The 14,397-nt window shown below is 47.5% G+C and overlaps 1 protein-coding gene and 1 long non-coding RNA gene across 4 annotated transcripts; both read right to left on the reverse strand.

Annotated features, from left to right (window-relative positions):
* Positions 1 to 634: 634 nt before the first annotated feature.
* On the reverse strand, positions 635 to 6,237 carry LOC310923153 (E3 ubiquitin-protein ligase BRE1A-like). Of its 3 annotated transcripts, none has more exons than XM_083884298.1 (6): positions 6,131 to 6,237; positions 5,815 to 5,982; positions 5,547 to 5,695; positions 5,204 to 5,383; positions 3,858 to 3,975; positions 635 to 2,000 (listed from the first exon to the last, which is right to left on the reverse strand). In XM_083884298.1, exons 2-4 carry the CDS (start codon positions 5,929 to 5,931, stop codon positions 5,329 to 5,331), a joined length of 321 nt encoding a protein of 106 aa, XP_083740424.1. In that variant the 5' UTR covers positions 5,932 to 5,982; positions 6,131 to 6,237; the 3' UTR covers positions 635 to 2,000; positions 3,858 to 3,975; positions 5,204 to 5,328. The 3 variants fall into 3 exon arrangements, with proteins under 3 accessions (XP_083740424.1, XP_083740423.1, XP_083740422.1); XM_083884297.1 differs by having other exon boundaries at positions 5,204 to 5,386; XM_083884296.1 differs by lacking the exons at positions 5,547 to 5,695; positions 5,815 to 5,982; positions 6,131 to 6,237 and having other exon boundaries at positions 635 to 942; positions 1,879 to 2,000; positions 5,204 to 5,330.
* A 6-nt stretch (positions 6,238 to 6,243) lies between these two features.
* LOC310923154 lies at positions 6,244 to 9,631 on the reverse strand. The gene is made up of 3 exons (XR_014592553.1): positions 9,559 to 9,631; positions 6,816 to 6,867; positions 6,244 to 6,300 (listed from the first exon to the last, which is right to left on the reverse strand). It is a non-coding gene; the product is annotated as an uncharacterized lncRNA (long non-coding RNA).
* Between the last annotated feature and the right edge of the window lie 4,766 nt (positions 9,632 to 14,397).

Genomic DNA, 14,397 nt, shown 5'->3' on the forward strand with positions numbered 1-14,397 from the left:
TGCTGTCCACAGGAAAAAAAAAACAAAACAACAAAACCCAAAAATCAATGAACCATGACTTTCCAAGCTGAGTGCTTCACAGGCTCAATCAGGGTCCCTCTGGTTCCTAGAAAGACCCAGAAACAGGACCAACGGGACAATCTGCACCTACAATTTCATAGGAGGACCTTGCCATCGTAGGCAAACCCGGCTCAGAATCCCACTGGTCTGTTTATTCTGGTGTCATCATCTTTTGGGAAGACTTTTGCCCTGCCAGGGCTCTAGAAATGGTGCTTTCTGTCCCTGGGGTTTCTTCCTTTCAGGAAACTCCAATGACTCTCATGGGTCCCTCTCTTTGAAAGACAGGCACTGTGCTGATTTCCACAGGGACACAGAACAGTGCCTGCCTTTCCATGCCCTGCCCCTCCTGGGCTGGATGGCACCTTCCTTCCCAGCAGGGACAGCCACGTGGCCCTGGGTCCTGCATTTCTGCCTCTGCCACACAACCTGGGGCAGTTCCCATCAGCTTTTAGAGAGGCAAAGTGGAGAACAGCAGATACAACTACAAGAGAGAGAGCCAGTGACCAAAGTGGGTTTTTAGCTGGAATGTTTGTAGTACATAAACAAACATTAATGAGACAAAAGCACAACAACTCACCTATCTAAACAGTTGACCAGGTTGGGATTGCCCAGTCATCTTCAGGACCATGAGTTCATTGAAGTTTAAGTCCTTCTTCAATTAAGGGTTTTCAGATAAAGATTTGGGAATAGGAATAACAGTTCTTTACTAGGAATATTAACAATACAAATGTAGTAGTACAAAAAACAAGGAAACAAAAAATCCTAGAACCCCTGACAGAGTCTGAAATACAACCGGACATGCAGTTGGTCAGGGTGTTGGAAGCAGTCCAAAGTAAGTCCTCCTGGAGTGGCAGATGTGGTTCTGGTGGGATAGAGATGATCCTGTAGGAAAAGAATCCAGTGATGGCGAGAAGGGCCTGATCTGCCTCTGGAAATCCAGTGGAGAACAGGATGCCTGGTGTTCCTACATCTCAGTTTTCATCTTCGTAGGAATGCTTGGCTCCCCCACCACTGGGTAGAGCATCTCCCAATGGGATGATGTAATGTGTTGTGCCATTGGTGAGCCTTAATGGTCCATTAACAGAAGTGAAAGAGATATGAAACCCTGCCCCACCTGGTTTTAACAGCTGAGCCATTATCAGAAGGCATCTGCCCCCCTCCCCGTCCTGGAGTTACTCCAAGAGATAAAGAAAAATGGCTCCCCAGCTGCTTTCAACAGATGAAACAGAATACACATTTTTGGTTTCATAACCCAAGACATAACCAAATGTCCTTAATACCACAAATTGTTGTATTAAGCACAGGTGATGCTGCTGACTTCACCCCAGCTCCCCTTCATAGTGATATTCCTGCTTTCCTTTCTGCCTGTTTTAATGTAATTTCTGCATTTCTACTAAAACTTAACAATGAAGGCAGCATCAGCCATAAGACTTAGTCTTATTTTACTGGTAACACACCTACTTTTTTGATTTTAGGAATTTGTTAAAAGTGTTCACATTCCCCAGCTCTACTTTTCTTTTGCTTACCCCATCTTTCCTACAAAAGTTTTGACCACAGTTAACTTCATCTGGCTGCTGTCTCTTTTTTCACCATAGGTTTCACAGAAACATGTATGACCATCTTCTCCTTATCAAAGGAAAATATCAGTACTAGCACTTTAATCATAATTCTCTCAGGACTCCTCAGCTTCTGACACACTCATCCAAAACCAGGGAATACTGGGTTCTATAATACCAGTGAAAGCTCAGAGCCTTCTGTGCCTCCCTCAAGGCAGCAGCTCCACCTCACAACCCAAGAGGAAAGGAAGGGGCCCCTCACCTTGCGTTTGTTCATCTCCAGGGCTTGTGTTCGCAGACCCAACTCTTCCTCTCCTGTTCCAATACTGCTCTGCAGTGTTGCTTTTCCTCCAGCTTACGTACAACCTGCAGCTGGGCATCCACCTTGGAAAGCGAGGCAGAAGGTACAGAAGGAATGAATGCATGCTCTGTGGGTCTTCACAGCTGTCACTCAAGTTGTAGGCTAAAACTACCCCTACTTCCCCCTCACCAAGGGGCACACCTTTAGCTTGCCTTTTTCTCCCTGAACAGCCGTGCCTCTATTCAGAGAATTGTACCCAGATCTCTCTGCTCAACACTTTACAACTCAGCAGTCAAACACTTGCAACAAAGATGTCTCAATTTTTGGACAGTGGCTTTAAGACTGGCTGCAAGACAGTGAATAGTTCCACAGTGGTTCCAAGGATGACAGAATACAGAGTCATAAAATGGCCTGGATTGGAAGGGACTTTAGAGATCATCTTTCCATGCCTCCCTGGGATAATTTCCACCAGGGCATGTTTCTCAAAGCCCCATCCAAGCCTGGCCTTTAACACTTCCAGGGATGGGGCATCCATAGCTTCTTTGAGCAACCTCTAGTAGTGCCTCATCACTCTCTGAGTAAAGAATTTCTTCCTAACATCTAATCTAAGCCTGCCCTCTTTCAGTTTAAAACAACTGCCTCTTATCCTGTCATTATATGCTCATATGAAAAGTTCCTCTCTCTCCTTTTTCTAAGCCCCCTTCGGGTATTGGAAGGCTGCAATGAAGTCTCCCCTGAGTGTGGGAAGACAGGGACGAGCGGTTGGAAGATATTGCACTGTACAGAAAGACAGGACCGTCCTTCCCCCTGTAAGTGTTGCTGTCTGTCATGTTAAGTTAGCCAATAGTGTTAGGCTTGTTGCGTAAGCAAGCGGAAGTGATGAGGTAAACGCAAGTTATATAGTGCTGTGTGACTTGAGAATAAACGCCATTTGCCATCCACCACATTGGTGTCTGTGAGCTCTTGGCCCAAGCAGCCTGAGGCGGTTGCTGTGCCATTCCTGAACCCGGCCGCCACGCCTCTAGGAGGCAACACCTGAGTCTTGTCTTCTCCGTGCTGAACAAGCCCAGCTCTCTCAGCCTGTTCTTGTAGCACAGGTGCTCATTTCTTCTCATCATCTTCATAAGCTCCTCTGGACTCCCTCCAACAGGTGCCTGTGTCTTTCCTGTGCTGAGGAGTCCAGAGCTGATGCAGCACTACAGCTGGGGTCTCATGAGGGCAGAGCAGAGGGGCAGAATCCCCTCCCTCAGCCTGCTGCCCGCACTGCTTTGGAGGCAGCCCAGGCTGCAGTTGGCTTTCTGGGCTCCCCGCATGTGCTGCTGGGTCACATCCAGCCTCTGATCTGCCAGAATCCACAAATCCTTCTCTGTTCCAGTGTTCCCAGTGACTTCTCTCAGTCTGCACCCATGTCTGAGATGGTTCAGACTGAACTAGGGTTTCCAACTCCTCCTGCTTGTTAACAATATATACAGGTATGGGTAGAATATACAGGTAGAAGTAGCATTACAACAGGATCATCTTGTCACTGGATATCATTCCACTGTCAAATGACACAGAGAAACCAAGGAATTCAGACTGACAGGGATGTCACCTCAACTGTTCCAGCTTGTCTACACAGCCACCTCAGCATCACCTGCTGCTTCCCTGTTCTGCAGGTTCCTCTGCTCTGCCTTTTTCTTTAAAAGTTAAATCCATTCAAATCACTGACTTGCTTATATCTTTTTCTTTAGTCATGTAACAAGCAAATCAATCTGATTTATACAGAAAATCTACGTACAGCTCTCCATAACAACAACCCTTTTTGTAAGTTTCAAACTATGTTGCTCCTGGGCCTCTCCAAGGAAATAAGCTGCCTTCCAATCTATGGTAACCATACATTATGCTAAGCAGGACACAGATTCACACCCCAAATCAAATTTCTTTCTCTCTCCTCTTTATACCTCCTGAGACATGACTCTGTGCTTCTCCTGAAGAACATCAGCCAGTTCCTGCAGCCGTCCATTCTCTTGGATAGGTAGGAATTCAGCTCTGCTACTGCTTCTTCCATCAGTGAAATATCTGAAAGGTGCACAAAGAAAAGGGAATTAATAGAAATCAGTGAACACTGATTTGAGTTCCTGAACAGCAAAGAGAGAAACAAGAAAATAGAAAAGGAGATTTCTGGGTCTAACTTCAGTTTACCTCTCCCACAAGTGTCTCCTGAGGGCCTGATCTCCATCCACAGAGAGCTTTGACATGCACTCTCTAAGCAAAAGGTTCTGCAACTTCACAGTGCTCCACATTTCTGACCTGGGGGCATCCCCTCACACCAGAGATCACTTCCTCCATGTCTGTACCAGCAACCCAGAGCCTGTCTTTGGAACCCAGGGACACCCAAATGCTGCCCAAATTCATGCATGAACCTGCTACAACAGGTGGCCTGGGAGGACACACCAGGCCAATACACCGGGATGTCAGGTGACAACCACAGCACCTGGGTGACAGGGAAACCAAAGCACCTGAGGACAGGCTCACATGGCACCAATGTCAAAGCTACTACAGTTTATGACTGTCAGCAAGGACAGCAACACTTCCTTACACCAATGCCAGACTTGGTCAGAGCACACAGAAGGCACACCAAGCATGAGCTGATTTTCCACCCAAGTTTTCACTCAAAAGATTAAAATTCTAACTTTAAGCCAATGAAGTTTTTTCAACAGTCATCTGAGTGTAAAGTGAATCTGCTAGATTAATTTTTAGAAGCTGGTCATTTGGCTTTCTCTGCAGAATGCTGAGTTCAAAGCTGACAGCTACACGAAGCACACCACACCGTTAGATGGGCACCATTTTGCTCAGGACTCAGTGGAAACTGAGCAGTTGGTTATTCCTACACCTTCTACTCAACTGCAAAGGAGAAGGAATCTCCCATCAGTTTGGAATGCTGATCTCACTTCTTTACTTGTAAGCATGAAGCCTTTTATGTGGTAGCTGAGGACAGCTGGCTGGTAAGGTTCAACTGTGCTCTGACTTCTCAGGCATGTGAACGCAGTGCTGGCAGAAACAAGCTGCTTCTTAGCCCAACACGCTGGGCACAGCCCTCAGCATTCCAATACAGAGGTAGCTACAGTACACTTCTGGCACCTGGTCCTTTAGTAGAGGTTTCGATAACAAGAGTTTGGAAAGCCAAACAAATTCATTTTGGAAAATAAATGTACATGAGAAGGACTAGACCTTAATGTCTGCAATGCAGGATCAGGTCTAAGGTGGGGCAGATAAGCATTCTTGAATACCTGCACCTTGGTCATACCTCCACTATTCAGCTTCTGAGACAGCACATCCACCTTCTCCTGCAGCTTGTCATACATTGTCACAATCTGGGCAACAGCACAGCAGGAGGACTCCACACGCTCCTGCAGGTAAGATTCTATCTCCTCACTGGTGCTGCTGGCCAGAGTGGCCAGGAAGGAGAATGCCGGCTCCTGTCCTTCTGCTGGGAATATAAAGAAGTGAAAAAAAGTAAACATGTTCTAGAAGGTAGCCTATCACTGATCTTTACGATCACAAAAACAAGTCTGTCAGCCTTTAGAAAACAGACATTTTGTCCACAGCTGAAATCCATCTTTACCGCGGTCTCCAGACAGGTGCCTCACCTCATTTCCCTCTCATCTTTGCGCTCCTGATTACTGTCAGAGTCTGGTTCAGGTTCTGGCACCACCAGTGCTTTTCTTTTAGACAAAAGTTCTCCAAGACCTTGGTCCAGGTCGAAGCGTTTCAGGATGATGCGAATATTTTCACCAAACTGAAGGATGGCACAGGCAAGGCAAGACAAGATAAAGAACGGACGTGAACCAAAGGAGTGCAGTGGTACAGCAGAGACAAGAAAACAGTGAGCATGAAGCAAGAGAAGCTGTCCCCAACCTGGTTCCAGTAGCGGTTGATGATCAGCAGAGAGGCATCGTCGGTGGCCTGCCGACGCTCCAGCTTCTCAATGTGCTCCCGCAGCTCATCCTCGATGGCCTGGCGCTGGTCCAGCATCTCCGCCAGCTTCCGGTTCTTGCTCTGCAGGGTGCGGATGTCCAGCTCCTCCTGGGCACGGCACGTGGGACAGGGGCCAGGTCACAGGAGGGCCCACACCTCAGCTCACACCTGAGCTCACACTCATGATCCTGGGGACATTTTTGCCTCCAGATGAAGAAAAACAAAAGGTGCAGTGGGGGGTGCAGCCAAGACCTACCGTTGAAGAAACACCCCCGAGTTTAATGGTCTCCACAGTGGTGCCCGAATCCTCCACCCCTGCCTTCTTCTCCGGAGGTGCAGAAGTGCCAGGCTCTCCAGCCACTCATTTATGCCAATTCCAGACATGGTGGCCCAGGTGCACAGAGTCCCACCTTCCCCGAGTTCTTCCTGAACATTAAAGAACACCATTAAAAGATGCCAAATACACATCTGTGCAGTCAATTGGATTTGGGGTTTTTAACATGCTGACCCATCATGGTAACAAGATGCCCAAAACAGAGCAGAGCATGGAACTCCAAAGATTTGGAAAAGCATTTGTTGGGAGGAATGGATTAAAAGGGGAGCACTGGTAAGAAGGACTGTAAATGACTCAGATGACCTTGCAGAGGGGAATAACCCCTGATAAACCAGGGAGCCTCTGGCATGGACTGAGTTTAAGGCTGCCCACATCTCTAACACTGCACCTCTGCCCAGCTGTTGCTTTGGGGATCCCACAAGTAGCCAGGTAATGGAGACAAACCCACTCCCTGTGTCCTAACTGGGAGTTTGTGCCAGCCCGTGCTGACTCACACATTCTGGTCCAGCATTAAGCTGTAAAAGACACCAGCAGGATCTGCACTGCAACAAGAAAGTTGATGGGGAAATATCCACTGCTCTGTAATGTTAAAATGGAAGCACTGTACCTTATTACCCTCTTTGCAAACAGATCTTCATGCAGGCTCCGTCGCTGCTCTTCTGCATGAACAAAAAATGAACCAAGTTAGACTTGAGCAAACAACTGAGACAGTGTGTCTGTGGCACCAGGTCACTGCACAACAACCAAACTGCTCCAGTGAATCCACACACAAAATCAGCCAAAGCTGAGGGCAGCAACACCCTGGACACAAATGAGCCCTGGACTCAGAGAGCTCACAAATCCTACACAACTGAAAAGCACCTCAGAGCCAAGGCTTGTAAAGACTCATTCCAAGAGTTTTCCTCTCCATCAGGAGAGATGCAGACACATTTGAAGAGAACCCATTCCTAACCCAGACTGAAAAGCTCTGGGCTAACAGAGAGTCACAGAAGAGCTGAGGCTGCAGGGAGGGCTGGAGGCACCTGCCCCTGCCCCTGCCTGGAGCAGCTCAGCCACAGCAGGTTGCCCAGGCCCTGTCCAGGCAGCCTGAGCATCTCCAGGCACAGGAACTCAGCCGTGGCTCTGGGCAGCCTCTCCAGGACCTGATCACCCTCAGCATTCAAACAGGTTTTTCTCAGGTCTGAACAGTATTTCCCGTAGTTCCCTAAAATATTATTGGGCAAAATTACAAGTGTATCCTCAAAGGGCTTCCAACAGAAATGGAGGGGCTGGAGATGGAAAACGGAACCAATCAGAACCTCACCAGACATGAGCTGTGTCTTCTGCCACAGCCACTGAGCTGTGCCAGCCCCTCTGGTCAGACCATACCAGTAACACTGATTTGTTCTATTTTAGCCTGTCATGGCATTTCCAGCCAAACCAGGGGTTATGAACTGAGCCTCCAGTTCTTATCTCCTTCAATTGAGCAGTTCTACTGAAAGCCACAACACCGCTGCATTTTGAAGATGAAGCTGGTACACTGCTTTGCCAAAGCCCAGCATTTCACAAGCATCTCAGCTTGGCATTGCCCCTCAGCACACAGAAACAGTAAAAAGATTATTTCTGAGTGAGTTACTGAGACAGCACATACAGGGATCCTGTGAGGTGTCTTGTAACAGAAACATTAAATTACATCTCTAATAAACAAAGACAACTGCCACAGAAACATTTTCCTTCATTCAGCGGCAGCACTGACTTTAGCTGGAATTCCAGGAGCATTGGAAGGGAAGAGCTGTCACTAAAAACAGCTCATCTGTCCCATCACTCCAGCAAGCCACTGCTGTCCACTGCCTTGCACACTTTTTGTCCACTGACAAAATACAAATACCCCTTTCCACTGCCTGCTGGCACCACTGCCCTCAGCTCCAGCTCCCTCCCAGCCCCTCCTCACACTCGGCACACCAGAGCCCACCCCATTAATGTTTTATGGCCACAGACCCTCTCTTTCACAGAACCAGGTCATCATTTAGAATGGGAAACACCCCTGAGATGGAGCTCACCGTGAACCAACAGCTCCCTGTCCCTGCCCCAGGCCCTGAGTGCCACCTCCAGCCGGGGACAGGGGCTCCAGCCCCTCCAGAGCCTGACAATCCTTCCTGCTGCTCACACACACAAGGGTAAAGAGCTCTAAGCATCCAGGTACATCTCTTTGAATGTCAGATTTATTTCCTTTGGGACACACAACAGCTGCTCTGCTGTGCTAATGAACAAGGTTTTACTCACTCTGCATTTGCTTAAAAAATATGGATGGATTTCTGATGACAAGCCCTATAGATTGAAACTCAAATTGGATTTTCTTTTCTCACCATCATTTCACAACTAAACCCAAACCCTTGATTACCTCTGCCACCACCAGGTCTTCCTGCGACACTACAGAAACTACACACACATTAGCCTGTATTTGTGTACAGACACAGAACAACAGAAATAAAAGCCCTGGGCAGAGTGAAAAGCTGCTATTTGAGTTTACCCTCCCCAGCAGGAACTCCAGTCAAACACTGTTCCATCCACAAGCCTAATGGGGATTTTTCCATGGGTTCAGGTCAGGCCCAGCAGGAATATCTTATGCATGGAAGGAGAAAGGGGAAAAGTGCCAAGGCCCTGCTCTACCTGGCCCTGGCATGGCAGGGCTGGGGTGCCGTGTCCGGGTCTGGGCTCCTCGGGACAAAGACAAGGAGCTGCTGGAGAGGGCCCAGTGGCAGCCACAGAAATGATGAGAGGGCTCTGGAGCATCTCTCCTATAAGGAGAGACTGTGACATCTGGGCCTGGGCAGTCTGGAGAAGGACTGAGGGATCTCATTAACACACACAAACACCTCCAAGGTGAGGGCCAGGAGGGCGGTCCAGACCTTTTCCAGCAACAGGATCAGGAACGGTGGCCATAAACTAAAATACAACAAGTTCTACCTCAGCATGAGGGAGAACTTCTTTCCACTGAGGACAGCAGAGCACTAGAACAGCTGCCCACGGACGTCGTGGAGCCTCCCCCTCTGGAAACATCCCAAATCCACCTGGATGTGTTCCTTTATCATCTGTTTCAGGTGACTGCCTTGGCAGGGAGGCTGCACCGGGCGATCCCAACCCGAAGGATGCTGTGATTCAGCTCCCCGCACCCTCCAGCCGCTCCCACACCTCCCCCGCTCTCCCACATCCCGCGGGGGTCCCGCCCCTGGCCCGGCCTCTCCCCACAGCGCGGGGCGGACACGCCGCGGGCCCGTCCGTCCCTCCGTCCCTCCGTCCCCCCGCGGGTGTGCGGTGCCTCCCTTCCCCCGCACGGCCACCCCCGGCTGTCCCCGGCCCGCCCCACAGACCCGGGGCCGCGGGACCTCGTCACTCGCGCCGCCGCCGCGGCCCAGGGCCGCCCCTTCCGGCCGCCATTTCGCCCTCACCCGACATGGAGGCGCCGCTCTGCCCTGGCCCGACATGGCGGCGCTGCCGCGGCCCCGACGCCGCCGCCCGCACCCGCAGCAAAGATGGCGGCGGGGCGGAGCCGCCCCCGCCCACGGGCGGCCCCGGGGAGCGGCCCTTCCCTGCCCGGCCCTGGAGCCGGGCCCGGCTCGGGAAAGGCGGCGGAGGGGCGGAATGTGGGCGGAACGTTCTGTGCCAGCCCCGGGGTGGCAGCGGGGCCGGGGCAGGGACCGTCCCGCTGCACTCGGCACTGCAGAGGACACGCCCCTGCTCCCCTTCAGTTGTGCTTTCCTCAGTGCTGTTTGTAGATTACCTGCGGGAATTGTGCAGAGACCACCCAGCAGATGAGGGAAAACATACAAGGAAAAATCAGTGGTAAGGGGAGAAGGAGAAAGATTAATAATATTCGTGTTTATACTTGAGATGCCTTTGTGCAGAAAGCGGGAGAGCCGAGCAGTCCAGCGCTGGTGCAGAGGGAACTGCAGAGAAAGTCCTGCAGCCACTGGCCAGTACTTGGATTCTGTCAGGAGGGTGACAAGTGGGGCCGCTTTCTCCTGAACCTCGTGGATTCAACAAGTCATTCACTTGCAATTGCTGCAAGAGAGAGTTGTGCGCGTTACAAAATTACAGGTGGTTAAGAATTTGAGTGAACTGAAGCAGATGTGAGGAAAGCAGAAAGGATGTGCACATGTTTTTAGCATAAGCAGAGGGGATCCTGATATGAAGAAAACCACCAAAGACCTAGAGATGAACTGAATAAAAAACATTGTGTAAGGAACAGCCTAGAGAGTAGACAGTTTTGAGCTTGCAGTGTTGGTGTGCTCAGCTGTGGCCATAAAAGGACACTTGGACGGACTGATTCTCCTTCTTGTAAACAAGAAATGCACAGCCTTGTGACCAGGGTTGTGCTGAGCATCATCCATTGCCTAGTCCAAACCTCTATTCTAAATGAAAAGGACCTACAAAACTTCAAATATTGTCCTTCCCTCAAGCTGTAAGAGTTGTAGCATCCATCAATTTGCTGAAAGCCCAACACACGGGTATGAAATGCATCCTCTTTGATAAAGTGGGAGGGGGAGACACGGCATTGTGAACTATTCACATATTACCCAGATGTGTCTGCAGGTAAATCTGGAGCTTTGCCACACCCAGGACAGTACCTAGAGTGATGTTTGATCCAGCAGAACTGTGCTCCTTCCAAGAAGAATGGCCCTATGGGAGATGGTGTGAGAGCTGATCTCTCTCACACCAGTTGGGGAACCTGAGATTGTGGTGAGCAGAAGGCTCTGCCCTGGAGGGCAGAGGGAAATCTTCTCTTTTGCCAGAAGATTTCTGTGCCAGGAGTCCGCTGACAAAATAGCAGAGTACAGATTCCTCCCAGAGGCGGGAACAGAAGAGCTTTGGCCAATCAGTTCCAAGTGCTGTCAGTGGCAGATGATGAAAGGGATTGCAGATTACACACTCAAGGAAAGAGGTTGGACAAATGGACCCAAGGAAAAAGGAGCATCCAACCTAAGATAATAAGGTGGAAAAGCGACATCTTCAGAAGCCAGTGACTGGGCAAAGCAAAATAGTACCCAAAACACTCAGAGCAGACTAACTGCCCTAAAAGAGAGAACCAGATACCAAATTCAATGCAGCAAAGCTCTGTCTATTAATATTTCTATGGTAAAGGTGTGTTTTTGTGTCAGCATGCAAATCAGCCTTTCACTTCCTGAGTTGTTACCTGGAACCACAGCAGTTATTTGTGTTAATGCAGTGCCAGGCACCACAGGAGAGCAGATATGAAACACAGCCCTCAGTGTGTCCTGTGGTGGCTGGCACCTCTGTTCAGTGCCTACTACATCAGATCATAGAGGTGAAGTAAAGGAAGGAGAAGTCTCAGACAGGAAAAAAAAAAAATTAAAAAAAAAATTAGAAAATGCATATTAGTGGAACATACTTCTAAATCAAAGTACCGGATCTGTAATATGTGTGTACAGGTCTTTGACATCAAAGCAAATGTAGCTCTCTTCCTAAAAACAATTTCAAGAGATAAATAAATGGGATGAAGGGCATGTACTGAGCTTCTAACCCCCCTTAATTTGCTCATATACTGGCTACAGATAAGGTGATTTTATCTTGCTCTGCTATTTTGTTCATTGGTGCTTTGAACAAATACAGAAACACTGGTGTTTCAAAAAAACCTTTCTTAATGGCTGATTTGTGCAAGAGGCACTTTCCTGTTACCAAAGTGTGATAAGCAGTAAGATTAATTTAAAAAGCTGACCTTTGAAGCATTAGGCTTCAGTCCTTGCTTAAAATTTTGTTCTTTAGGTTTGATCTGGTGTCCCCTCTTCTTGGCATGACTTTATCCTTACCTCATTGTGGCTACGGATATGCTGTAAAAATAGGATAATTTTTGATTTTCCTTTCAAGTATTGTGAAGTAGCTATGTTGTTGCTGTGGGCATGAAATGGAATGAAAGATGATCTGCAGAGTGCTGTGCTAGGTACACATTAGGGACAACAGTGGAACTATATTTGACAAGGTCAGGTACTTTACCTAATGATATACACCCAATGCAGTGTACATCAGATCACACAGAAATGTATCACTCCACAACATGCTCAATCTACCCAACAATTGCTGTTTATGTTATTTAGGATGTTATAATTCTCTTGACAGACAAGCTGATTGAAGAAAATGAATGCACATAAAGCTGAGCCAATGCACTTGAACTGAGTTCTTGCTTTTCCATTGAAAGAAATTGCATTACTTTTTTCTATTATTGTTATTGTTGTTGTTGTTATTAAAATTGGATAGTTATTCTTATCTAAGTAGCATAGTAGGACACTAATGACATACATCTGGGAAGAGGGACACAGATTATATTTTGTCCAGGTGTAGGAAAGAAATTCCATTATCACCTGACCAGAACAGACTTGGATAGAAACGTTTCAGTTGCTTATATATGTGGCACAAAAATTCTCACTTACTTTTGTTTTGTTGTGTTCCTTTCCTAGCTGTCTTCTTCCTGTAGAGAAACACTTGATGCTAAATGGAGAATATATTTGTGAATTGAAGGTGCCCTCTCACTCCACTGACATCCAGAACATTCTGGCAGGCAATCTAAAAAAGACGGAATGAAATATTCCAATCAGTGAGAAACCCAGGCTGGGAAGTCTCAGCAGGGGTTATTAGCGATTGCCTTGCTGCCTCACTGCCCAGCTGCCATAGTAATCAGGAGAAATGAAAAGCCCAGAAATGGAGCACAGGCTCAACTGTTTTCTTGCCTTTTTCTCACTCTCTGTCCATTTTTTCTTCCCCCCTATTTTTTTTCTGGTACCACACGACTTGAATTTGCTGTCTGTGCACAGGGTATTTCTGTGTGCAAATGGTGCTGGAAACAGTGCTATGAAGAGTTTCCTGAAAAGGAGCTTATGACCACTATCCATACGTATTAAATTGCAGTAGATGCATTTGAATTTTAAAGACAGGCTCTTCACAATCCTGGTAAGCTTTTTACTGGTGCATTTAGAGACCAGAGAAAGAAAACAAGCTATGTTCCAAAATATTAATTAGTAAGCAGTGAAAATTGCAGAATTCACAAAGTCAGTTCTAGAAACTCTGATCAACTCTTTATACTAGCCAGTGTTGTTTCTGTCGTTATAGCAGGTTTTCCTTCTAGATCACAAACTATTCACACACTTTTGTATCTTTCTTAAGTGTAACCTTAAGGTTTTGTAACAAAAAAATTACCTAAATGAATTAAGAATATGAAGAAAGAGTGAAATACTTCTGTGGTTGCCCCTGAGCCATCCACTGATTTTCCTCTCCCTCGGAGATTTTACAGTCTTTTCACTGTTTATGTCATGATAGCTCTCCTAAGGTGGTCTCTCTAGGAGACTGCTGTCTGGTTAGGGTGAGCAAAGTATTTCACCCCATGAAGCTTTGCAGTTCCTATGTTAATCTGTTAATCTGTTATCCCCTATTGGCCACTTCTCCTGTTCCTGGTTTTTACCTCAGCTCATTGGTCCCTTTTCAGTCCTCTCCCCAGTTGGTCCCTTTCTCAGTCCTTTGCCCCACTGGCGGAATTCTGTAACCCCACTCCCTGCCTTCCCTATACAATCTCAGCTCCCCTGAGCTCCCTGGTTCTTCTGCCTCTGGACTCCAGAAAATAAGGAAGGCTTCTAGAAGGCAGGACTCCATCTTGCATCCTTTTTCTCTGCATGGCCTGAAGTGGCAACAGTTACGGCTGTGCTCCTTGGCAGCACTCACAAAAGAACACAGAAATCACTTTAGGCAGGGAGTGTGCCTGTGCCCACAGGACACCTTTATAAAGGTGCTTCTGGCAAGAAGGTTGTGGCACCTCACCATTGCCCCTGACTGTGACATATTTGAGTCTCCATGTTAGATCTGTTATTAGGTGGAATGAAAAAAAGGTTCACAAAACACCATTCAGAGAAACTGAATTAAAACCTCTTAAATTTCAAATAGTGTTTCCCTTTAGAGATTTAAAGCAGTTTTAAAATAATCATAATCTGATACAATTTTCCTGAGAGTCTCTGTGTGGTTAAAACTTTTTACAAGTGGTACTCAGACTTTCCAGCTAAGACAGGCCATTCTCTCATGCCAGCATCTGATCTTCAGTTCCAGAAGTGCTCACCTAAAATTTACAGTGAGAGGCAGCAGAGAAATTCCTAACACTGTACTTCTCTCACAGATGCATTTTGTTAGTGAAAAATGCCCAGCGACCATAC

Source organism: Zosterops lateralis, assembly GCF_965231275.1.
Source record: "Zosterops lateralis genome assembly, chromosome: Z".
NCBI classification, from domain to species: domain Eukaryota; kingdom Metazoa; phylum Chordata; class Aves; order Passeriformes; family Zosteropidae; genus Zosterops; species Zosterops lateralis.